Source organism: Chanodichthys erythropterus, chromosome 12 (assembly GCF_024489055.1).
Source record: "Chanodichthys erythropterus isolate Z2021 chromosome 12, ASM2448905v1, whole genome shotgun sequence".
Lineage (NCBI taxonomy): Eukaryota > Metazoa > Chordata > Actinopteri > Cypriniformes > Xenocyprididae > Chanodichthys > Chanodichthys erythropterus.
This window is the reverse complement of record NC_090232.1, coordinates 1,567,413-1,592,488: the sequence shown is the minus strand read 5'-3', so window position 1 is coordinate 1,592,488 and position 25,076 is coordinate 1,567,413. Positions and strand designations below refer to the sequence as shown.

Below are 25,076 nucleotides of genomic sequence, written 5' to 3'. Positions count from 1 at the left end.
GTTCAATATTCTGTCTTCATTTACTTACCCTCATGCTGTTTCAGAGTCCTATTGCTTTTGTGCAACATGCTCTTTGCAACACTGTGAATGCATGCAGTGACCTTAAATTCTCGAAAAAATAGTCCAAAAACATAGTCACACTTGTCGTTAATTTAAATTAAAATATTATTAAAAAAATAGAAAAATAATTAATTGGGTTAATTAATCGTATTGTATTGTACTGTTTAAATTTTGGAAACAAATAGATGATTATTGCATAAATATTACTTGTTACCATGACATTCCCTCTAAATACAAAAGATTAAATAATATTATTGATCTAAATATAAATTACATTGACTTTACTTAAAAAAAAAAAACGTTTGTCAGGACAAATTTTGATGTTGGCTTGCGAAAGCCTGACCAGAATGTATGAAGTAGTTTAAAAATTTTAAAAAGAGAATGTTTTCTGTTTGAAATAGATTGAAGTTTTAAAGGCTTTGAATGTCATCAGAAAAACAGACTGGTATTCTGGATGGTTGCTAGGGTGTTGCTAAGGTGTTCTGCGTGGTTGCTAGGATGTTATGCATTTGCTAGGATATTTTGGGTGGTTGCCATGATGTTATGTGGTAGCTAGGGCATTCTGGGTGGTTGTTAGGGTGTTTCTATGGGGTTGCTAGGGTATTATGGGTGGTTGCTAGGGTGTTGCTATGCTGTTGCTAAGGTGTTCTGCGTGATTGCTAGGATGTTATGCATTTGCTAGGGTATTTTGGGTGGTTGCCATGATGTTATGCGGTTGCTAGGGCATTCTGGGTAGTTGTTAGGGTGTTTCTATGGGGTTGCTAGGGTATTCTGGGTGGTTGCTAGGGTGTTGCTATGCTGTTGCTAAGGTTTTCTGCATGGTTGCTAGGATGTTATGCATTTGCTAGGGTATTTTGGATGGTTGCCATGATGTTATGCGGTTGCTAGGGCATTCTCGGTGGTTGCTAGGGTGTTGCTATGCTGTTGCTAAGGTGTTCTGCGTGGTTGCTAGGATGTTAGCATTTGCTAGGGTATTTTGGGTGGTTGCCATGATGTTATGCGGTTGCTAGGGCATTCTGGGTGGTTGCTAGGGTGTTGCTATGCAGTTTTCTGTCAAAAATTCTAGCTTTTAAAAGTAATAAATTAAAACTATTTCCAAATGAAAACTTCAAACTTAAAGCTGTTAAACTACTCCAAAGATTCTGGTTAGCCAACATTAAGGTTTGTCTACAAACTTTGCTATCTTTTTTATCTATTTTATTTGAGGTGTTCGGGAGGACTGTGACACCTAAATCAGAGGGCTGAAAGAGGCCTGTCACCATGACACCAAACGGCATTGCTTCTTGCTCATCTCATTACCGATTGTGGTTGAGCAATCAGAAGAAAATATTCAAACAAATAAAGACGTGAATTTCGAACAGTTCCGAAAAACAGCCGTCACCTCCATAAGCCACTTTTTCCGTGACCCAACGACCTGATGTTGGAATAAACAACAGGGAATAGGTTAAAAACATTGCAGAGGTGAATGTTTAATCGTTGCATATTTAAGCGGTGAGCGTGAGGAATGGTGAAGTGAGTGATATTGAACTGGTAAACAGGCTGATGACTGGAAAACCATGCGATCTACCATTTCCTACAGCAACATCACGCCTAGAACCTCATACAGGACTGATCTGGAACGATTTACACAGGCAGCAGCTGCAAGAATACCATTTTTCACAGTGAGCGAAAAGGAGATTCAACTTACAGTTAAATTGGTGTTAGTATGTTGCCAAGCTTAAAATGTGGAACAACCTGTTTGATGGTTTAAAATGCAGCTCAGTGGAGTTTGGATTGGATCCACAGAGCGTTTCCTCACTGCCCTTTTCCCAAATGAATGATGCTCAGGGTGGATGGATGAGTGTTTGCCTCTTCCTACGGATGAGAGGAGCAGCTGTGAGACTCTGTTAACCCTGTAATGCCTGACATAGGAAACAATAATTCAAAAAATTTAGACAAAAAAAAGTTTGCATATGTTTTGTATCATATTTTATACATCAGGCTTTTGCTCATATAGTCTGATATGGTGAGAATATTGAGCTCACAGGCCCAAACTGAGCAAAAATATGCAATTTGGTGCAGATGATGATATTAAATGCCAAAAAGTAAGATGAAATTCGGATGCTTGTAATGTAAATCAACGACGAATAGCAGTCAGTCTATATCTGACAATAATATGTCTTAGTAAGATGATATTTAAATGCTTAGTTTTATTAGCATATAATTCAACGTGATAAATAAACCTTCATGATCATATTTAAAACTCGTGATTTTTCTAAAAAATGATGCATAAATAATCAAGTAAAGCTGCTTCAGTGTTAAATCTGATTTAGTGGCTTTAGGAAATCACATATCGAATATGACACAGCAGGCTTTATAGGGTTAATAAATGTGTCCTTTCCCTTCTTTTACAGCCTTTATTACCACTGCGAATCTCATCCCCATTCACTTTACTGTGTCCTGCTTTTTGCATCGGACTGGACAGTTTCCCGTTCAGTCACTCCACGTCATGCTGCTCCTGTTCACTGGTCGGTCAGGGAGAGTTGAGGAACAGGGATGTGAATGAGGGTTATTCTGGAGCTGGAGCCACAGGCTTTTCCTTCCTGTGGTTTAACGGCCCACTGACCGGTGCCTGGCTTTCATCTGCGCGGGTGAATATCTGACACGGATCCACCTGAGATGTTCCACAAGCCTCGGGGAAGTCTAGGAAAATCAGGCCGGATGGAAGGATACGCTGTGTGTGTGTGCACTGCAAAAGATGTTCCCTCTTGTTTTCCAGTATCCAAATATCTAAACATTCTTAAATCAAGAAAAATGTAAAAGTTTCAAAGATAAATTGAGTTTCTGTCTCCTAAAAGAAAAAAGTGATTCTGAACTGAAACGAGTCGTCAGTAATTTCAGTCTCACTGAACCTCTGTAGGTTTGTAACTAATTTGCATAATGCAATCCCATTGGCTGTCAGTGAACAGCGTCTCTTTGCCCTGCCCTCAATCTCTGTAGTTGTATCTGAGACTGGAAGAGTTTGGTTCATGTCGAAAGATGCTGTTTTCAAATTCACTTTGATGAGATTGATACGGTGAAAGCCGACGCCATCTTTACTGTTCATATCAAGAACTGAGATTCAGATATAATAATGAGTGTTTGGTTTCCGACCAATCAGAGCAGAGCAGATATCAGAAAGGCGGGGCTTAGAGAGACTGAATCTTTGAACGAACCGTTTCAGACGCTGAGAGCTGATGCTGCAGTGGATATTATGACACAATTAAAGTGTTTTTGACCTTGAATGAATGTGAATCTGTTGTAGGAGACTCTAAAACAACATTAGGAACCTTTAAAACAGCATAATGAGGCACTTCATGCTTACAACAAACAAATATCAGATAGTTAAAATCACATAATCATACAAGTATCTAAAGTTTCAATGCATGGACGTATTTGATTGTATCTGCACAGCTCTCAATGTCACAGAAGGTACGAATGAACCATGTCTGATGTGTAAAGCAGCATATGGTGATTCAGTTCAACGGTCTTTCTGGCCTCATTTACTTATTCTGTTTAAATCAGACGGAGTTGTTTACAGCTACTGCATTATAACCCAGGGGATAACCATGAACACTTTGTCTGCTTTTTATTTCCTGAAGGGCATCAAAACAAAGAGCTTTTGCCATGCGCTGGTGCAAATACTGCAGCCCGTGATGCTGACGGAGGAAAACTGCTCTAATACAAAACAAAAGGGTTAGACTGATGGTAATGCCAGACAGAAATAGCCCTCTCTCTGTCTCTCTGAGGTTGGAATCGGACAAAAAAATGACACAGTTTATGTGGAGGTTTGTTTACAACAACAGTTCAGTTTCCTGTTAGAGCAATCAGAAAAATGTGAGTGATAAAGTTGCTGTTTCATATAAAGACGAAAAACAGAACAGTCAGTCGCGCCCTTTTGGAAACCAGTCAAAACACTTATATAAACTCTTATTTGTGTGTCCTTCTTGTTTTATTTTAAGAATGAATCAAACACAGTCCGCTGGTGTAGTTTTGACAGTGGGAGTAAATGGATCATTTATCAGTTGCTGACACGTCATGAATGCAACGTGAAAATACAAATATACTAAAATGTTGTTGTTTTGTGATATACAGATGATTCCTCGTCACATTTCTTGAAACTTGCGGGTGGAGAACACCATAGCAACTACCTAGCAACACCCTGGCAACCAATGAGAGCACCCTAGCAATATGGCAGTGAGTTGTGCAACACCTGCATGGGAAGTAACACATTGAATTAAATGTGAAATGTTGAATTAGAAATATCTGAAATAGTATTTCTTGCAAAAAGTGTACCTTTATATAATTATTTGTAAATTAAATAGTTTTGTAGTTTTTTTTTTTTTAAGCTTTATGTATCTGTTCCTATTATTTACATACAGTGCTGGGAAGATTACTTGCAAATTATAGCAAAGACTATAGAATAACACAAGACGCGTCACTCGTATTGTTCTGAATGGGAGAAAGTGCAACGCGCAATATGGCAGAATAAGCCCCGCCTTCTAAATAAGAGCCAATCACTGATTGGTTAAGTCGCCATTAGAAGCTCCGGTTCCTATAGAAACAGTCAGATGCGCGCTTAGGACTGCACATGCGCATTAGCTTGATCCAGCCTGAAAAATGCAATTTTTTTTGCCATGATTCAAGCGTTTAGAAACTAAATTTATGAGACAATTGTTGTCAGATTTCATTGGTGATTTCAAACATGAAATTTAATCAAAAGCTTGTCAAACAGCTTTGAAGAATTTGATGTTTCCCCATTCAAAGAGATAGGAGCTGCGCTTGAATGCCCAAAAGGCGTTTCTAAGATTGACGCATATATACATTTTGAAATCAGAAATACTATTATTAACGTAATCTATATTACTCATTTTAGGTAAAATATTCGGACTACTTTTAGATTACTTTTAGATTACTTTTGACATAAATATATACTATATTTAAAAAATAGAAATATAAACTTTGAAGTAGAAAAATCTGTAATACTATTAGTAATGTAATCTAGATTACTCCACATTTTAGGTAATGTATTCTGACTACTTTTAGATTACTTTTGACATAACTCATTTATCACTTTGAATGGGACTATTGACATTTAAATATATATATAGTAATATATATATATATATATATTACTGCCTTTGTGTGAATAATATTTAATCATGCAATCCATAAAAAAGCAACTGTAACCTGATTTTTAAAATGTAATATAATCTAATTACAAGTACTACATTTTTGTAATCTGATTACGTAATCCAGATTACATGTTATCAGTTACAAACCAGCACTGATTATGTATGACAAAGCAGAATCATATACTTTTGGCATCTGCAAATAAGCCTAAAACCTGTCAAAGCAGCACTAACGTTTATTTTATAGTCATCTGTTATAAAGCGTCTTGTGGTCAGAGTTACTACAAGACATTCTGAGGTTTATTAGTTAACGCTAAAACAGTTTGTAATAGTAAAATGCCACACTATTAAACACCATGTGTATTGTTTGTTTCTTTATTTATCACCATGAAAATACAAGAAAACGATAAATATGTGCAGGAGAGACTTATTTGTGTGTGATTAGAGTGAAATAGTCAATATGTGAAACGTACAGTCAATATTTTGCACGCTCCAGCATTTAATCTTGTGAATTTGCAAATAGATTTGCATAAATAATCAGGGCTGTTTCCATTGGTCAGACAGAAAGAAAACATGAAGTTGAGGCAATATTGCTGTTGAGCTGCCCTGAACAGTTTTCAAACACATTTCAACCTTTACTTCTAGTTGACTGCGTATTAACCTTAGGAGAAAATATTTTCATGCATAATAAACAACACACATGACCTTTAATACTTAGTGTGAGGGGTTAAGAGGACAGTGTTTCAACTGCAGGCTCATTCATTTCATGTGACCAGTGGACAAAATATAAAGGTGGAGCAATTATATAAATACTAACACTAAATATTCCGTGGAATGTTCAACTGAGCCATGTGTCAAATATCAGACATATTACAGGCGAATCGCTCGGAGAGGTCAGAGTCTGTGTTTGGGCAACATGGTCTTACTGAACGACCAATCAGAAGACATTAATATTCGCTGCTGAACTTCAGTGGTGGACAGCCAATTGTGTGTGTGTATGTGTGTGTACAACATCATGAGGTCTACAGGACTGACCTGCCGTCTGATGAGCAATGTAAAAATACCCTGATTATCAGATTATCTTGATTTACATTGAAAACAACCATATGTTCACATTTTCATCGAGACTTATTTTCAGAGAATGTATTAAAATGTATATTATATTGTGAGTTTTGGACATTTTTTGAACAAAAGTTTATTAAAGCTACATTAAAATGTCTTAATATTGCTGATAGAATAATAAATTTGCTTAATTTTTCAGCATTTCTGTAAATCTTAGTATTTGAGTTTATTTATTTATTTAGAGATTTTTTCAAACAAATTTTTCTTAAAGCCACACTAAAATGGCTCTAAAATTAAGTATTTGCTTACCTTGTGCATTTCTGTCTATTTTTAAGATCTCTTAATATTTTAATAACTAGATATTACTTATCTATTTATTTATTTGCTATATTTTTTTGTCAGTTTTTTCAAACAACATTTTCTTAAACTTTTAAAAAACAACATACATTTGTGTAACTTTTAAGCATTTCTGTCTATTTTCAAGGTCTCTTCATATTTTATGGTTGTTATTTATAATATTATGGCTAGATATTTATGGTAGTTTCAAGTCATTTTAATGGACCATTTGTCTTTTTTTTTTGGCTATATTTATTCATGTTTTGTTAGTTTTAAAGGGACATTTTTAGCAATGTTAGAGGCCGTTGTTTTTATTAGGATAATTGGTACCAGATTATTTTAATGGAGCATCATTACGATCCCATCACATCAGTAAACACTGCTCAGTCATTTATCAGAAGTGTTTCAATCGTGTTTTAATGACAGTGTTGTCTGCCCTGTGCCGTATCCCACAGGTACGCTGTGATTCCTGCTCTGGACGGCAGAGGAGCTGAACATGTCCAAACCGCAGCCCGGCGCTTCTCGGAAGTGAGACTTTCAGCAGCGTCCCACGTCAAGCTACCCTGGCCTGTTATTTGATGAAGGAGTGGAAAAACAAAGTGTAAGACACGACTCTCTTCAGGCGTCTGTTATTCACAGTTACCGCTGTTTGCCAAAGGGAACTTCCACCTTTTTAGGGTCACAACATGCAGAAAATGCACATTTCCTTCAAGAGAATGTATTTTACAAAATATTGTGGTGATATTTAGTGGTTGACCGATACTGTGTTTTTGATGGCTGATGCCAGTATGTTTGAGAGCATGGTGGCCGATGGGCGATATAAAGCCGATAGTGTATAGAGTTTGCCGTCCTATTGCTAATCATTTAAAAGCAAATGCCATAATACTTTTTTATATACTGTTGAAACAATACCCCCATTTTGCATACCACCATTGGCTGTTTGTTTGTTTGTTTGTTTGTTTGTTTGTTTGTTTGTTTGTTTGTTTGTTTGTTTGTTTGTTTGTTTGTTTGTTTGTTTGTTTTCAGAATTTCTTACCGAGTCATTTTTGCATATCCCCACTGGCTATTTGTTTGTTTGTTTGTTTGTTTGTTTTCAAAATTTCTTAAGTTATTTTTTCAAACCCCAATGGCTGTTTGTTTGTTTGTTTGTTTGTTTGTTTGTTTGTCTGTATGTATGTTTGTTTGTCTGTTTGTTTGTTTGTTTGTTTGTTTGCTTGCTTGCTTGCTTTCAAAATGTCTTACCAAGTAAATTTTAACATACCCATATAGCTGTGTGTTTGTTTATTTGTTTGTTTGTTTTCAAAATTTCTTATCAAGTCATTTTTGCATATCCCCACTGGCTATTTGTTTGTTTGTTTGTTTGTTTGTTTGTTTTCAGAATTTCTTACCGAGTCATTTTTGCATATCCCCACTGGCTATTTGTTTGTTTGTTTGTTTGTTTGTTTGTTTGTTTGTTTTCGAAATTTCTTAAGTTATTTTTTCAAACCCCAATGGCTGTTTGTTTGTTTGTTTGTTTGTTTTCAAAATTTCTTACAAAGTCATTTTTGCATACCCTTTGGCTGTTTGTTTGTTTGTTTGTTTGTTTTCAAAATTTCTTACAAAGTCATTTTTGCATACCCCCATTGGCTATTTGTTTGTTTGTTTGTTTGTTTGTTTGTTTGTTTTCAAAATTTCTTAAGTTATTTTTTCAAACCCCAATGGCTGTTTGTTTGTTTGTTTGTTTGTCTGTATGTATGTTTGTCTGTTTGTTTGTTTGTTTGTTTGCTTGTTTGTTTGTTTGCTTGCTTGCTTTCAAAATGTCTTACCAAGTAAATTTTAACATACCCATATAGCTGTGTGTTTGTTTGTTTATTTGTTTGTTTGTTTTCAAAATTTCTTATCAAGTCATTTTTGCATATCCCCACTGGCTATTTGTTTGTTTGTTTGTTTGTTTTCAAAATTTCTTACAAAGTCATTTTTGCATACCCTTTGACTGTTTGTTTGTTTGTTTGTTTTCAGAATTTCTTACCGAGTCATTTTTGCATATCCCCACTGGCTATTTGTTTGTTTGTTTTCAAAATTGCTTAACAAGTCATTTTTGCATACCCTTTGACTGTTCGTTTGTTTGTTTGTTTGTTTGTTTGTTTGTTTGTTTGTTTGTTTGTTTTCAAAATTTCTTACAAAGTCATTTTTGCATATCCCCACTGGCTATTTGTTTGTTTGTTTGTTTGTTTGTTTTCAGAATTTCTTACCGAGTCATTTTTGCATACCCCCATTGGCCATTTGTTTGTTTGTTTGTTTGTTTTCAAAATTTCTTATCAAGTCATTTTTGCATATCCCCACTGGCTATTTGTTTGTTTGTTTGTTTGTTTGTTTGTTTGTTTGTTTTCAGAAGTTCTTACCAAGTCATTTTTGCATATCCCCACTGGCTATTTGTTTGTTTGTTTGTTTGTTTTCAAAATTTCTTACAAAGTCATTTTTGCATACCCTTTGACTGTTTGTTTGTTTGTTTGTTTTCAGAATTTCTTACCGAGTCATTTTTGCATATCCCCACTGGCTATTTGTTTGTTTGTTTTCAAAATTGCTTAACAAGTCATTTTTGCATACCCTTTGACTGTTCGTTTGTTTGTTTGTTTGTTTGTTTGTTTGTTTGTTTTCAAAATTTCTTACAAAGTAATTTTTGCATATCCCCACTGGCTATTTGTTTGTTTGTTTGTTTGTTTGTTTTCAGAATTTCTTACCGAGTCATTTTTGCATACCCCCATTGGCCATTTGTTTGTTTGTTTGTTTGTTTTCAAAATTTCTTAACAAGTCATTTTTGCATACCCTTTGACTGTTTGTTTGTTTGTTTGTTTGTTTGTTTTCAGAATTTCTTACCAAGTCATTTTTGTATATCCCCACTGGCTATTTGTTTGTTTGTTTGTTTGTTTTCAAAATGTCTTACAAAGTCATTTTTGCATACCCCCATTGGCTGTTTGTTTGTTTCTTGGTTTGTTTGTTTGTTTGTTTCACATTTTTTAAAGAAAATTTTCCACACTAAAATGGCTTAATATTGCTGAAAAAACATTTGCATAACTTTTGAGCATGCATGTGTATATTTTAGTGGCTAGATATTTTTGTTGTTTTGTTTCTCTCTTCGAACGTTTTCTGCAGTTAATCAGTTACCGGCGTTTGCCAAAGGAAACTTCCAGCTTTTTCAGGGCCGCAGGCATTTCTGGGCCCCATCGGTGTGTTCAGAATGAAAATAAACCGTGACAGTTGCACAAACCAGCTGCCATGTGATTCTTGGGGGGATTTGTGATGTGAAGCCAGTGTGTTTGTGATGTCGGTGAGGTGTCGACCCTCTCGGACGGGTTCACGGGAGCGTCCGGCAAGTCTCGCTGCTGTGGCCCAGTTTAATCCTCAAAGAAGCCCTGTCTGGAAAAGCCTTCTCCAGAAGCCCATGTGCTCCCAAAACTAGGTCAGAGTTTTATTATGCTTAATTATGTTTTGTGAATGTGAAAGGAGTTGAGTTACAGAGTGCATGTGCTCTGAATTACTGCGATGTGAAGTCTCGGTGCAGTCGACGTGAACCGCCTGTGCTCAAATCTATTTATATCATGTCAGAATGTGTACAAACAATTGAAGCAAGAAGCCATTAGCTCTGTATACAGTGTGCCACTGTCAAGACTCGATTTAAAGTCATATAGTTCACCCAGGAATTAACATTCTGATGTCATTTATTCACCATAATGTTGTTGATTTTCTATCTTTGGTGAAACACAAAAAGGCGATGTTAGACAGATTATTTGAGCTGCTCTTTTCCAGTGAAAGCGGGTGTCGATTTTTACTGTCAAACTCAAAAGCACCATAAAACCATCTTAATAGTAGTCGAAGCCATCAAATCACCTACAGGCTTGTGTTCAATCCAAAAATGGCGCCCTTAGATGTGCTGTGCAGGTTTTAGGCTTGTTCAAGATGCACCAGCGCAGTAGAGCATATGCTTTTGAATCGCTCTCGCTGTATTTTGATGTCATACACCGATCGCTCTGCATCTCCAACAAGCCATGCCATTTGAAATCGAGACTGCAAGTGAGGTTTGAGAACGGCTGCAGAGGGAGTAAATGAGGTAATTGTCGGTCTGATCAAAACTAATCTGGTCAACGATTATAACATGCATTTGAAAATGCAACATACGCCAACCATCTTCCCAAACTTGTAATGAGAATTGTTTATAAATCTGTTCTCAACAGAAGAGAAGCTTTAAAGGTGCCACAGAACGCTTTTTCACAAGTCTAAGGTCTCTTTGTGGTTTTCTGCCAAAATAAAAGCCCAACGCTTGAGAGCAAAAAAATATTAATATTTGTATTGTAATTTTACTGCTAAGTGACATAGTAATTTATATTAATAATAATAAATTAATAATTACTAAAAATAGTATAGAAACAATTATTTCCATATATTATTTCTTATGTATTATTTATGTATTATGTATTATTTCTATACATTATTTCTATATCTATATGTTTATTAATGTTTTTATAATTTAATAAAACATAATAATAATAATAATAATAATAATAATAATAATAATTGTTATTATTATTAAATACCAAATTTGTTTTACAGTCTATTGGTTTATTAATGTTTTTATAATTTAATTAAATATAAATATTTTAATATTATTATGAAATAAATACTCAATTAGCATTATATATATTTATTAATAATAATAATAATAATAATAATAAACTATTTCTATTTAATTAAATTATAAAAACATTAATAAACCAATAGACTGTAAAACAAATTGGGTATTTAATAATAATAACAATTATTATTATTTATTATTATTATTATTATTATTATTATTATTATTATTATTTATTAATGTTTTTATAATTCAATAAAATAGAAAACATTATATATATATATATAAATTTATATATAAATATATAAATATATATATATATATATATATATATATATATATATATATATATATATATATATATATATATATATATATATATATATATATATATATATATATATTACTACAATAGAAATATGTCTTTATTGGTTTATTTAAATTTTATAATTGAATAATAATTATTATTATTAATATTTTTACAGTCTATTGCTTCATTTTTATAATTTAATAAACTAGAAATATTTTAATAATTACAATAATAATAAAAATAATAATAATAATTATTATTATTATTAAATATAAAATATTTAATATTTTATAGAACAACTGTATAACTACTATAGACATATATTTCTGCTTTGTTTAATTTGTATATTTAATAATAATAATTATTATTATCATTATTATTATTATTATTATTATTATTACTATTTGTGGTTTTAAAACAAACTATAGTCTAGAATAAGTTCTTCTCTATATCCTCATGCATAACTGACTGTGAATCCACATTTCAAATATATGATTTCAGAATATTTGAATAGATCTTTTCTGACAGTATAAATCAGCAGCAGAAGCTCGGAAATTCTGCTGAACTCAGGTTTGAAGAAGAGTGAGTACATGAACTATTCCTTGTGCTCTTCTGTTTACTTTCAGGCTCCTTTCTGACTAAACATGACTCTTTCTGAATCAAGTGTGTCCACAAATATAGATTTGTGATCCCAGGCTTTCCTGTTTATTTCAGTAGACGTAGTGGCTCAGCTTTGCCAAGTCTTGCAATCCAGTTGTTATGGTTTGGTTTCCCGAACACTCCGTTAATGTACCGACACATCGTGTTTCCTGACGTCACTCCAACGAGATGTCCCGAGTCGGGTTTCAGTAACACTGTGCTGTGCCGCCGGGCCCCTGATTGAATTTGAAACAGTAAATCTCATCCGAGAAGCAGGAACATCAAGGTTTATGGCTCGTCTCGCATGTAACCACAAATCTCTCTCAGCTGGTGTCGATAGGCCCAGAGACTCTTAATTTGGAGCGAGACCATTCCGGTGCAAGAATGCTTATCGTAATAACAGACGCTTGAGGACGGGATAAGACGGGCTGAAAGATGAACGAGCCCCAAACAGATTGAAAACAAGATGGTCATCCAGACTTTTGTGCTCCTGTTATGCTTTTTCAGTGAGTAGTAAAGCTGTAAATGGAGTTTTTGTTTCCTAAGAGAGTTTCACTTCCTGCTCAAACCTGCGTAGGTTTGTGCCTAATTTGCATGAAGCCATCGCATTGGCTGGCAGTGAACAGCGTCTCTTTGCCCCGCCCTCAATCACTGTAGTTGTATCTGAGACTGGAAGAGTTTGGTTTGTGTTGTTTGTGTCGAGAAGACGCTGTTTTCTGCTGCCAAAGCAAATTCACTTTAATTCGATTGATACGGTAAAACCGACGCCATAGTTACTGTATCACTGTGAATCAAGAGCTGTGATTCAGATATGATAATGAGTGTTTGGTTTCTGACCAGTCACAGCAGAGCGGCTCTCAGAAAGGCGGGGCTTAGAGAGACCGAATCTTTGAACGAAGCGTTTCAGACACTGAGAGAAAAGAGCTGATGCTGCAGTGGATATTATGGGATAATTAAAGTGTTTTTGATCTTGAATGAATGTGAATCTGTTGTAGGAGACTCTAAAACAACATTAGGAACCTTTAAAATAGCATAATAGGGGCACTTTAAGCTTTTTTTAAGAAGAGCCGGTTCTTGATTCCCAGCCCTAATAGAGTTAACTGAGCGCAGTGGTTTCCAGCGCCGTGACGATGTGTTTATGGTCAGTCTTAACATCAGCATCACCGCAGGCTTGTAGGAGGCCACAGCCACGGCCTGATGGAGCCAATTCCTCGAAATCACTCAATCTGAGTGCTAAAGTAAATCTCAGATGCTCCAGAGAAATGAATCTGTGGAAAAGGCACATTTGTGCACAACATCAGGATTAGCGATCGGCTGAACGCTCACGCTGCCAGGAACTGAATGAGCCGAATGGAGAGTTTGTGTCAAAACAACGTCTGCTCAAAAACTCCTTCATCTCATTATTCATTTGGACGAACTTCACAGTGTTTGGACGGTTGATATCTGAAGGGATGTGCTTCATGTTCATGTAAAATCCCATGTTTAGTGCTATTGGACTATATTACTTTATATTTAATAATATTTGTGACCGGTCCCAGCTAACATATATAAAAATATTAGATAGATAGATAGATTTAGCATGTTTGCTAGCATGATTTAACACATCGCTAACTTAATTAGCACTTTGCTAGCATGTTGTTAAAATGTTGATATCATGATTTAGTAAGTTATTAGCACGATTTACATTTTGCTAGCATTGGTTTAACATGTTGCTAGCATGAATTAGCACATTGATAGCTTGATTCGCACATTGCTAGCATTTTGCTAACATGATTGAGCACATTGTTAGCATGATTAACATGTTGTTAGGATAATTTAACATGTTGCTAGTTTGATTAACACATTGCTAGCATGATTAAGCATATTGGTAACATTTTGCTAACATGATGTAATACATTAGTAATGTTTCAGCCAGTGGTAACATGTTGCTAGAATGTTTTAACACTTTGTTAACATGATTTAGCATTTTGTTAACATGATTTAGCATGTTGTTAACATTTTGCTAGCATTATTTAACATGTTGATAGCATGATTTAACACATTGTTAGAATGTTTTAACATTCTTATAATGTTGCTAACATTATTTAGCCTGTTGCTAACATGATTTAGCACATTGATAGCATGATTAACACGTTGTTAGCATGATTTAACATGTTGCTAGTTTGATTAACACATTGCTAGCATGATTAAGCACATTGGTAATATGTTTGTTAACATGATGTAATACATTAGTAATGTTTCAGCCAGTGGTAACCTGTTGCTAACATGATTTAACACATTGCTAGCATGATTTAACGCGTTGCAACCTTTTGCTAGCATGATTTAGCACATGTTGGTAACATGATTTACCATGTTGCTCGCATGTTGCAAGTATTATTTAACACATTGTTAGCATGATTTAACACATTAGTAATGTTTCAGCCTGTGGTAGAATGTTGCTTACATTATTTAACACGTTGTTAGCTTTTCGCTAGAATGTTTTAGAACTTTGCTAACATTATTTAGCACATTGCTAGCATGATTTCACATTTTGCTAACATGATTTAGCACATTGCTAGCATTATTTAAGATGTTGCTAGCATGATTTAACACAATGCTAACATGTTGCTAACATTATTCAGCATGTTTTGTTAGCATGATTTATTATGTTGCTAACATGATTTAGCCATGGTTAACACGATTTAGCACATTGCTAGCACTTTTAAGCATTTTGCTAGCATGATTTAACATGTTGTTAGCATTGGTGCTAGCATGATTTAACACATTGCTAACATTTTTTAACATTTTGCTACCATGATTTAACATGTTAACATTTTGCTAGCATGGTTTAACACATTGCTACCATTTTTTAACATTTTGCTACCATGATTTAACATGTTAACATTTTGCTAGCATGATTTAACACATTGCTAACATTTTTTAACATTTTGCTACCATGATTTAACATGTTAACATTTTGCTAGCATGGTTTAACACATTGCTACCATTTTTTAACATTGATAGCATGTTTGTTAACATTATTTAACATGTTGTTAGCATGTTGCTAGAATGTTTTATAACTTTGCTAACATTATTTAGCACATTGCTAGCATGATTTCACATTTTGCTAACATGATTTAGCACATTGCTACCATTATTTAAGATGTTGCTAGCATGATTTAACACAATGATAACATGTTGCTAACATTATTTAGCATGTTTTGTTAGTATGGTTTATTATGTTGCTAACATGATTTAGCCATTGTTAACATGATTTAGCACATTGCTAGCATTTTTTAGCATTCTGCTAGCATGATTTAACATGTTGTTAGCATTGGTGCTAGCATGATTTAACACATTGCTAGCATTTTTAACATTGATAGCATGTTTGTTACCATTATTTAACATGTTACTAACATGATTTAGCCCATTGCTAACATGATTTAGTATACTGTTAGCATGATTTAGCACATTTGTTAGCAAGATTTAACATGTTGTTAGCCTGTTGCTAACAAGATTTAGCACATTGCTAGCGTGTTTTAACATTGCTAGCATTTTGCTAACCTCCCTATATGAAACAGTTTGTTTTGCTTTGATTTTATCCAAAGGAACTTGCAAATAAGGAACATGATGCATACTTGTGTATATGTTTCTGTCCTTCATCTTTCTAAACAAACGATTTCACCAAATTAATGTTCTTTGGAATATAGTTAGAGGTACATCTGTCTGAAGTTTGTGTTTATTAACTGTATTAAACTGCATATCATGTGATCAGCATTTAAAATAAATAGCTTTTTATACAGTATATGACTTTAATCAGATTTGACAAAGTACTATTCATTTTTTAGAGTGAAAAACATCAACACCCTCAGCACATGTTTACTGATGACTCTCAGTTTTATTGCTTTATTATGATACTCTCAGTTTGCCAGTCCGTATACCAGCTTATTTTCCATCGGGAATCTTGGCACAATTATCGCACTAGGGAAATATTTGACCCCACAGACGTGCTTATGAAATATTCCTCTGGAGAAGATAAAACTGAAAACACAACAGTGCCAGCATTCATTTGATTTGAAGGGAAAATATTCCACTGTTTATGCAGCTTCTGCACACTCTTTACTCACATACTGATAGCTGACCCATTACACACCACGAGAAATCACATATTCATACGAGTCTCATGCTCGCTGTTACATCTGTATATAAACTTTAAATGTAACATCAAAGATGTCATTCCCGGCTTTTTGGTTCTCAGCGGGAGGAACTCGAGCCATAAAAGAGGCCAAAAGTCTTAAAACCAAAGCAAAACACAGATAGCATAAGTGCGTCTCCCGGAGGGGCTGGAATCGCCACCGGGCTTGAGGCAGACGTTTGTGAATCGAGTGAAAACAGAAGCTCGGCGTGGGATGTGAGGTCCTTTTGTTTACCTGGATTGGCTGCGCGCAGCGGTCCTGCTTGTCCAGATGGTGCACACTTCTGCACATCTGGGACGCGCACTGATACGCTGTATATATAAAGAGAGAAATGTCATGCAGTGCACACACATGCATGCTCAAGTGTTTGTATATAAATCGCCTTGTATCTTATACAGAATAAAATACGATCACTGTATAACCTCAGAGCTCATGGCTGATTCTTGCTAAAAATCTGTAGAGTACATGAATGGGGTTTACAGTTCCTGAACCTGAGCGTTGAACTCTCTAACCTGAACATGCATATAAACATAAACACATGGCGGCGTACAGTCGTGTGCAGCAGCTCTGACAGAAATGACCCAGTTGGCTCTGAACCAGCAGCGGTTTAAACAGGAAAGCAGAATCTCAAAATGTCATGAACCTCCTCATTATTTCTGTCTTTACAGCCTCGTTTCAGGTGCTCGCGTGTTAGGAGCTGAACATGTACCTGCAGCGAGTATTATGGATGTTGGTCATTTGAACTACTCGAGTTCTCAACATGCAATATTTGAGAATGATCAGACTAAGTTTTTTGTTTTGCATTGTTTTTTGAAAGTCAATGAACGTTCTCTCAAAGTAATAAACAAATGTTTTACTGGTGAGGTTAATAGAATGTTCATTCAAAGTTATCTGGTCTTTAATAACGTTCTCAAAACGTTTGCACAAAAACATTATTTATACATCATTCAAGGAATGTTTTTCTGAAACTTTTTTTAAATGTTATAAATTGTTTCAGAATGCTCAGAAAACATTCAAAAGTAACGTTCCCATAATGTTTGAAGAATGGTAAAAAAGGAATGTTCCTTAAACGTTTGCATAACCAAGAAAAAACTTATTTAAAACATTTAAAAGAACTGGATGTTCAGAGACCATTAAGAAATATTTTCATCAAAATGTTCTTAAAGGGTTAGTTCACCCAAAAATGAAAACGCTGTCATTAATTACTCACCCTCGTGCCGTTCCACACCCGTACAAGCTTCGTTCATCTTCAGAACACAAATTAAGATATTTTTGTTGAAATCCGATGGCTCAAGATCCATTAATGTACTAAAAACATATTTACAGTGAGTACAGTGGCTCAATATTAATATTATAAAGCCACGAGAATATTTTTGGTGTGGCAAAAAAAACAAAATAAGAACTTATATAGTGATGGCCGATTTAAAAACACTGCTTCAGGAAGATTCGGAGCGTTATGAATCTTGTGTCGAATCAGTTTTTCTTGATCCACTGATCCTGATGGAAATCTGTAGAAGTTTAGCAATCTTTTAGTCAATATTTGGCACTTTTTGGTTATTTTAATTTAAAATTTAGCTCTTTCCCAAGGTGCCAGAAAAACCTTAAAGTTTGCTGCCAAGCATCTGTTTGGAATTTCATCTATAAATTGATTGGAAGAACGTAGTGTATATTCAAACATAACCTTTCTAACCTCTAAAAACACTTTATTTCTTAATAATAATCTAACAAAAACCATGAATTTGTTATCGTTTTTTTATCTCCAGGCAGCCAATTCTGACAGTCATCATACAGTCAAGCGTTAGCACAAAAACACAATATATCATTCACTGAAGACAAACCCATCTGTAGTTTAATGCGTTTATTTTCTCTCCACCCTTCCAGATAAACACTCATTGCGTTTTCTGCTGGTAACTGAGGTCTGTCAGCAAGTGCAATTGACCAGAACAGAGAAAACAACAAGAGAAATGAAGTGATGAGGTTTATGTATTAAATGTCCGAGCTGCAGCCGATCTCCCACCGGTGCACCACGAGTAGATGAGCATGAAATATTAGTTTTTCGTGAATAATTATTTATCTTTGAAGCTCCTTCCAATCTAACCAGAGGAGTAATGGCCGTCAAGTGTCTTATTTTGGAAACTCTCATGAGCTCATGCTTGCACTTGCGTGGACCTTAAATTCAATACCCTCTATGACAGCAGAACAAAAGAGTGAGAAGGTGCAGGACGTTCATCGGAAAGTTTGGATGTGAGTCACTGTGAATGTGACGTCGCTTCAATTCGACCAGCTTTATTTTGTGTTGAATTTCAGGTCTGATTCAGTATTATGCAGAGGAAAGTGCTATTGCTCAGATGTTGCTCTGTAATATCTGAGGGGACTTAAACTTTTGAACAACATGAACAACAACCAAAAAAATTTAAATCACTTTTTGTACACTCTTAAAAATAAAGGGGTTTTCAAAGTGATGAAAGAAGTGAGTTAGAGTAATCAAAGTGAGATGTGACAGTGTGTGTAAGAGAGGATCGAATATGAGAGATATTACATAGGTGGAAAAAAAACTGTCTTTACCAATGTGAGCATTAAATGAAAGAGTGAAATCGAGAAGAACTGTTGTAGAGGGCATTGTCAAATCACCCTCCAAATCTATTAGTTGGACGCTGAAGATTTAGAACCAACCTCCATTTCATCTGAGTTGAATTTAGGGTGATTTGCTTTCATTCAAAGCTTGAGTTCCTGTATGCAAGTTGTTATCACAGAAGGAGGAAACACTGAGGTGGGATGAGTGCAAAAATAAATCTTTATGTCATCAGCATAACAGTGGAAATTGAATCCATAGTGTCTGATTATTTGTCCAAGTGGTAGAGAGTGAAAAGAAGAGAACCCAGAACCGAACGTTGAGGTACACCAGAATTTATAGTGATTTAGTGGAAGATTTGTGCTTCTGGAGTACAACTAATTGTTTCCTAGCCATCAAATAGTGAAAAGAAGAAGGCCCAGCACCGAACCTTGAGGTACACCAGAATTTATAGTGATTTAGTGAAAGATTTGTGCTTCTGGAATACAACTAATTGTTCCCTAGCCATCAAATAGTGAAAAGAAGAGGGCCCAGAACAGAACCTTGAGGTACACCAGAATTTATAGCGATTTAGTGAAAGATTTGTGCTTCTGAAATACAACTAATTGTTGCATAGCCATCAAATAGTGAAAAGAAGAGGGCCCAGAACCGAACCTTGAGGTACACCAGAATTTATAGCGATTTAGTGAAAGATTTGTGCTTCTGGAATACAACTAATTGTTGCCTAGCCATCAAATAGTGAAAAGAAGAGGGCCCAGAACCGAACCTTGAGGTACACCAGAATTTATAGCGTTTTAGTGAAAGATTTGTGCTTCTGGAATACAACTAATTGTTGCCTAGCCATCAAATAGTGAAAAGAAGAGGGCCCAGAACCGAACCTTGAGGTACACCAGAATTTATAGCGATTTAGTGAAAGATTTGTGCTTCTGGAATACAACTAATTGTTGCCTAGCCATCAAATAGTGAAAAGAGGACCCAGAACCGAACCTTGAGGTACATCAGAATTTATAGTGATTTAGTGGAAGATTTGTGCTTCTGGAATACAACTAATTGTTGCCTAGCCATCAAATAGTGAAAAGAGAACCCAGAACCAAACCTTGAGGTACACCAGAATTTATAGCGATTTAGTGAAAGATTTGTGCTTCTGGAATACAACTAATTGTTGCCTACGCATCGAATAGTGAAAAGAGGACCCAGATCCGAACCTTGAGGTACACCAGAATTTATAGCGATTTAGTGAAAGATTTGTGCTTCTGGAATACAACTAATTGTTGCCTAGCCATCAAATAGTGAAAAGAGGACCCAGAACCGAACCTTGAGGTACACCAGAATTTATAGTGATTTAGTGGAAGATTTGTGCTTCTGGAATACAACTAATTGTTGCCTAGCCATCGAATAGTGAAATAAAGAGGGCCCAGAACCGAACCTTGAGGTACACCAGAATTTATAGCGATTTAGTGAAAGATTTGTGCTTCTGGAATACAACTAATTGTTGCCTAGCCATCAAATAGTGAAATAAAGAGGGCCCAGAACCGAACCTTGAGGTACACCAGAATTTATAGCGATTTAGTGAAAGATTTGAGCTTCTGGAATACAACTAATTGTTGCCTACCCATCAAATAGTGAAAAGAAGAGGGTCCAGAACCGAACCTTGAGGTAGACCAGAATTTATAGTGATTTAGTGAAAGATTTGTGCTTCTGGAATGCAACTATTAGTTGCCTAGCCATCGAATAGTGAAAAGAGGACCCAGAACCGAACCTTGAGGTACACCAGAATTTATAGCGATTTAGTGGAAGATTTGTGCTTCTGGAATACAACTAATTGTTGCCTAGCCATCGAATAGTGAAAAGAAGAGGGCCCAGAACTGAACCTTGAGGTACACCAGAATTTATAGAGATTTAGTGGAAGATTTGTGCTTCTGGAATACAACTAATTGTTGCCTAGCCATCGAATAGTGAAAAGAAGAGGGCCCAGAACTGAACCTTGAGGTACACCAGAATTTATAGAGATTTAGTGGAAGATTTGTGCTTCTGGAATACAACTAATTGTTGCCTAGCCATCGAATAGTGAAAAGAAGAGGACCCAGAACCGAACCTTGAGGTACACCAGAATTTATAGCGATTTAGTGGAAGATTTGTGCTTCTGGAATGCAACTAATTGTTTCCTAGCCATCGAATAGTGAAAAAAAGAGGGCCCAGAACCAAACCTTGAGGTACACCAGAATTTATAGCGATTTAGTGAAAGATTTGTGCTTCTGGAATACAACTAATTGTTGCCTAGCCATCGAATAGTGAAAAGAAGACGGCCCAGAACAGAACCTTGAGGTACACCAGAATTTATAGCGATTTAGTGAAAGATTTGTGCTTCTGGAATACAACTAATTGTTGCCTAGCCATCGAATAGTGAAATAAAGAGGGCCCAGAACTGAACCTTGAGGTACACCAGAATTTATAGAGATTTAGTGAAAGATTTGTGCTTCTGGAATACAACTAATTGTTGCCTAGCCATCGAATAGTGAAATAAAGAGGGCCCAGAACTGAACCTTGAGGTACACCAGAATTTATAGCGATTTAGTGAAAGATTTGTGCTTCTGGAATACAACTAATTGTTGCCTAGCCATCGAATAGTGAAATAAAGAGGGCCCAGAACTGAACATTGAGGTACACCAGAATTTATAGAGATTTAGTGGAAGATTTGTGCTTCTGGAATACAACTAATTGTTGCCTAGCCATTAAATAGTGAAAAGAAGAGGACCCAGAACAGAACCTTGAGGTACACCAGAATTTATAGAGATTTAGTGAAAGATTTGTGCTTCTGGAATACAACTAATTGTTGCCTAGCCATCGAATAGTGAAATAAAGAGGGCCCAGAACCGAACCTTGAGGTACACCAGAATTTATAGCGATTTAGTGAAAAATTTGTGTTTCTGGAATTCAACTAATTGTTGCCTACCCATCAAATAGTGAAAAGAAGAGGGTCCAGAACAGAACCTTGAGGTACACCAGAATTTATAGCGATTTAGTGAAAGATTTGTGCTTCTGGAATGCAACTAATTGTTGCCTAGCCATCAAATAGTGAAAAGAAGAGGGCCCAGAACCGAACCTTGAGGTAGACCAGAATTTATAGTGATTTAGTGAAAGATTTGTGCCAGTTCTTCAGCATGATATGGTTCTAAATAGTTCTGTTACTATGTCTAAAGAACCATATTTTAGAGAAATGTTTGAATTTTTTGTTTGATTGCAAAGCACAATTTGAGAAATTGTTGAGATCTGAGACTCTTGAGGAGACACATGTGAAACTATAATGCTATAATTCAGGTCTTATGCGACTGGAATCATTCTGTCTGATGAATACTAGTCCACAGTCTCTGTTTTGTCTCCTCAGGTCTCTTTTATGAGACGTCTCTGAGACACAGTGTGGCGGCAGCCACGTGTTGCTTCGGCATCCTGCTCCGCATTCACTGGAGGCACATTTGGCTCACACATGTTCTCCCTGAGGGCGCCACTGGACCTGGGTGAGAACAGGACCACAAACCACAACACTGAGCGCTGAAGAATCGCCGTCCTCTGGAGTCATATTTATTCTAGAACTCATCTGATTAAAAAAAAAAAATCAGTTTCTTATTCTTGTCTTTCAGTAAAAATATTTAATGTAACAATAAATCATAAATGTAGTTTTGGGTGGGGGTTACATATTTTATTTCAGTTAACATTTTTTTATGCTTTTAGTTAACTATAATAACCTTGATTTGTTTTAAGCACTAAATGTACTGTTTTATTTCTTATTTGCAGTGAAAATGAAAGTGCCTCCTGTGGTGTGCAACGCGGAAGACTAAACTTTTAAAAGTTTATTAAATCTTGGTCTGGTCATAAGCGAACCAAGCGGCCTGCCACTAATCACAGAGTGATTCCCACCGGCTTCCTTGGTAAACACAGGCTTGTTGAAACGAATTAGAAACGTGACCTTCTCATCAATGGAAGCGGAAAGCCGTCTGACTGAAGTCTAACATTAGATCTGTGATGTGGAGTTCATTACCGAGAGGCTTTATAGGTGCATATTCTCTCTTTTGGAGGATAAATCAGGGCTTTATCATGTTACTGAAGTCCTGGGATCACATGCTGTTTCGGAGCACAGTTACATGTGCTATCTATGAAAGATTTCCTTCAAGATCCCCTGAACATTACAGAAGATTGCGCTCTTTTTTGATGTTAAAATACTCGTATTCATAGGCTGATTGCTTTCAAAACATTGATCTGTTTGCGTTTGAGTATCAGTGACAGAAAAAGTGTTCGGCAAAGAAGTTGTTATGAGTTTCAATTTATGTTAATGTTTAGTTTATGTAAATGTTTAGTAACTTTTAGTTGCAACAAAAATGTCCAACAGCATGCTGCTTTCCAGGTCTCATCATGACAAAGTCAATGTAAAAGAAATAATTGGTCTCAATTTGTTCCAGTTTCCACTTTGCCTTTGAGCGCTGGATATGAGTGTTCCTGTTTTACAGCCTTGAATAATAAACCTCCATGAAGAGCATAAAAAAACAATGAACATTGCTTTCATGCATCTTTAAAACTAATTAGTAACAATTGTTAAGTCAGTCATCAGGTACTGATCAGTGTTTGTTCTCCAGATAAATCTTTGACTAATGAAATAAAGAAGATTTTCTCAGGATGTGCATGAATTTGAAGTTGAATTTTGTTTAATACTACTGTGTGTGGATGTCTGATATGAGATCCTGTTCTCCAGACATCATCTGCATGGTATTTTAAAGAAAAGATTTGTTAGATCTGTGAAAGAGAACATGCTGTCTGAGGAAGAGGACAGTCCGTCCAACCTGCTTTCCTGACAGCCGTCGCTGTTGATAAGACAAGGTAGAACATCCGCACTCCCAAAAACAAGACATTAATGAGTTCAAAAGGACACAAATATTGAAGGTAAAGCTAGAGTGAGTTTAACTGTGAGTGATGTTTATGGTCCTCAGAGTGGTTTTATCATCCAGCAGCAGTAACCTGCTCTGTCTTGTCTCTCGGCGCATTGTCAGATGTATTTTTCACTGCATGAGAACATGATGTGTGGTGTGAGAGCGGCATGGCTTTTTGTCGGACATAGCAACAGTTCTAGTCTTTGAGAAGGGTCAATTTCATGCATCTAAATAAAATGCACTTTTGGGAATGTTGTTTTAGTGACATCACTAAAAATAAATAAAATCAATAGAAAATTTAAAAAACTATGTTACTACTATGTGAAAGACATTCATTATGTATTTAGGTATTCTTTCATTTCAGTGTTTACTTTAATGCAAATGTGGACACTATTCACCATCTGAACAGAGTGAGTTTCATGCATCTAAAAGCGAAAGCACTCTTGGGAACATGAATGAATCTGTAGGAAACTTTGGAAAGCACCTTGTATGGTCCGTTCCCACACTCTCACACACACTGATCTGATGTCTCGCTCTCAAACGAGCCCATTGGCTGCTCCTGATCGGCTGTAAAGCGTGCTTTAGCTGGGCTTGTGTGAGTCTCAATGGCTGTAGCAGTAAAGTTTCAGTGCTGCAGGCGGAGATTTTCTCAATCCCGCTAGATTTCCTCTCGTTTCCATTGACTGACCTCGCCGATGTCAGAGATCCCGCGCTTGACCCGTGTAATCCTGACCTCTACACCATCACTTAAACCCTTCCAGACCTCCTGCACTGGGCTGTTTCTGATGCTTTATTAGATACATGACAATACCAAATAACAGGGAATGCTTTCATAAGGTTCTCTCAAAGTTGTGAACAAACGTTCATCCAGTAACGTTAATAGAATGTTCGTTCAAAGTCATCTGGTCCTTATAAATGTTCTCAAAACATTAGGATAAAAACATTATTCATTTATTGTTTATGAAGCCACCCCGAGTACCGTAACAACTACTAAAATACAGTAGCAACCACCCAGAGTGCAACAGCATAGCAACACCCTAGCAACCACACAGAGTACCTGCATAGCAACACTCTAGCAACCACCCATAATAACCTATGAACCACATAGCAACAGCATTGCAACACCCTAGCAACCACCCCAAGTACCTGCCTAACAACACCCTAGCAACCACACAGAATACCCTAGAAACTGCATAGCAGTACCCTAGCAACCACCCATAATAACCTATAAACCACATAGCAAC

At 35.9% G+C, this 25,076-nt stretch overlaps 2 protein-coding genes across 8 annotated transcripts in view; both read left to right on the top strand.

Moving 5' to 3' along the window:
• n6amt1 (N-6 adenine-specific DNA methyltransferase 1) overlaps positions 1 to 25,076 on the top strand; it is a 56,885-nt gene that overhangs the window by 19,920 nt on the left and 11,889 nt on the right. For 2 of the 7 annotated variants that reach the window (XM_067402723.1, XM_067402728.1), the window contains exons 2-3: positions 4,174 to 4,275; positions 7,064 to 7,209. The gene's annotated coding sequence lies outside the window, so the exon portion shown is untranslated. Of the gene's footprint in view, positions 1 to 2,453; positions 2,780 to 3,680; positions 3,867 to 4,173; positions 4,276 to 7,063; positions 7,210 to 25,076 lie in introns of those variants that run through there. The other 5 variants (XM_067402729.1, XM_067402731.1, XM_067402724.1 and 2 more) reach the window with 4 other exon arrangements.
• Positions 1,783 to 24,083, top strand: LOC137031568 (NADH-ubiquinone oxidoreductase chain 5-like). Its single transcript, XM_067402600.1, has 5 exons — positions 1,783 to 1,935; positions 2,454 to 2,690; positions 8,441 to 10,047; positions 22,299 to 22,428; positions 22,706 to 24,083. The coding sequence occupies exons 1-3, from the start codon at positions 1,783 to 1,785 to the stop codon at positions 9,635 to 9,637; spliced, it is 1,587 nt and encodes a 528-aa protein (XP_067258701.1). The 3' UTR covers positions 9,638 to 10,047; positions 22,299 to 22,428; positions 22,706 to 24,083.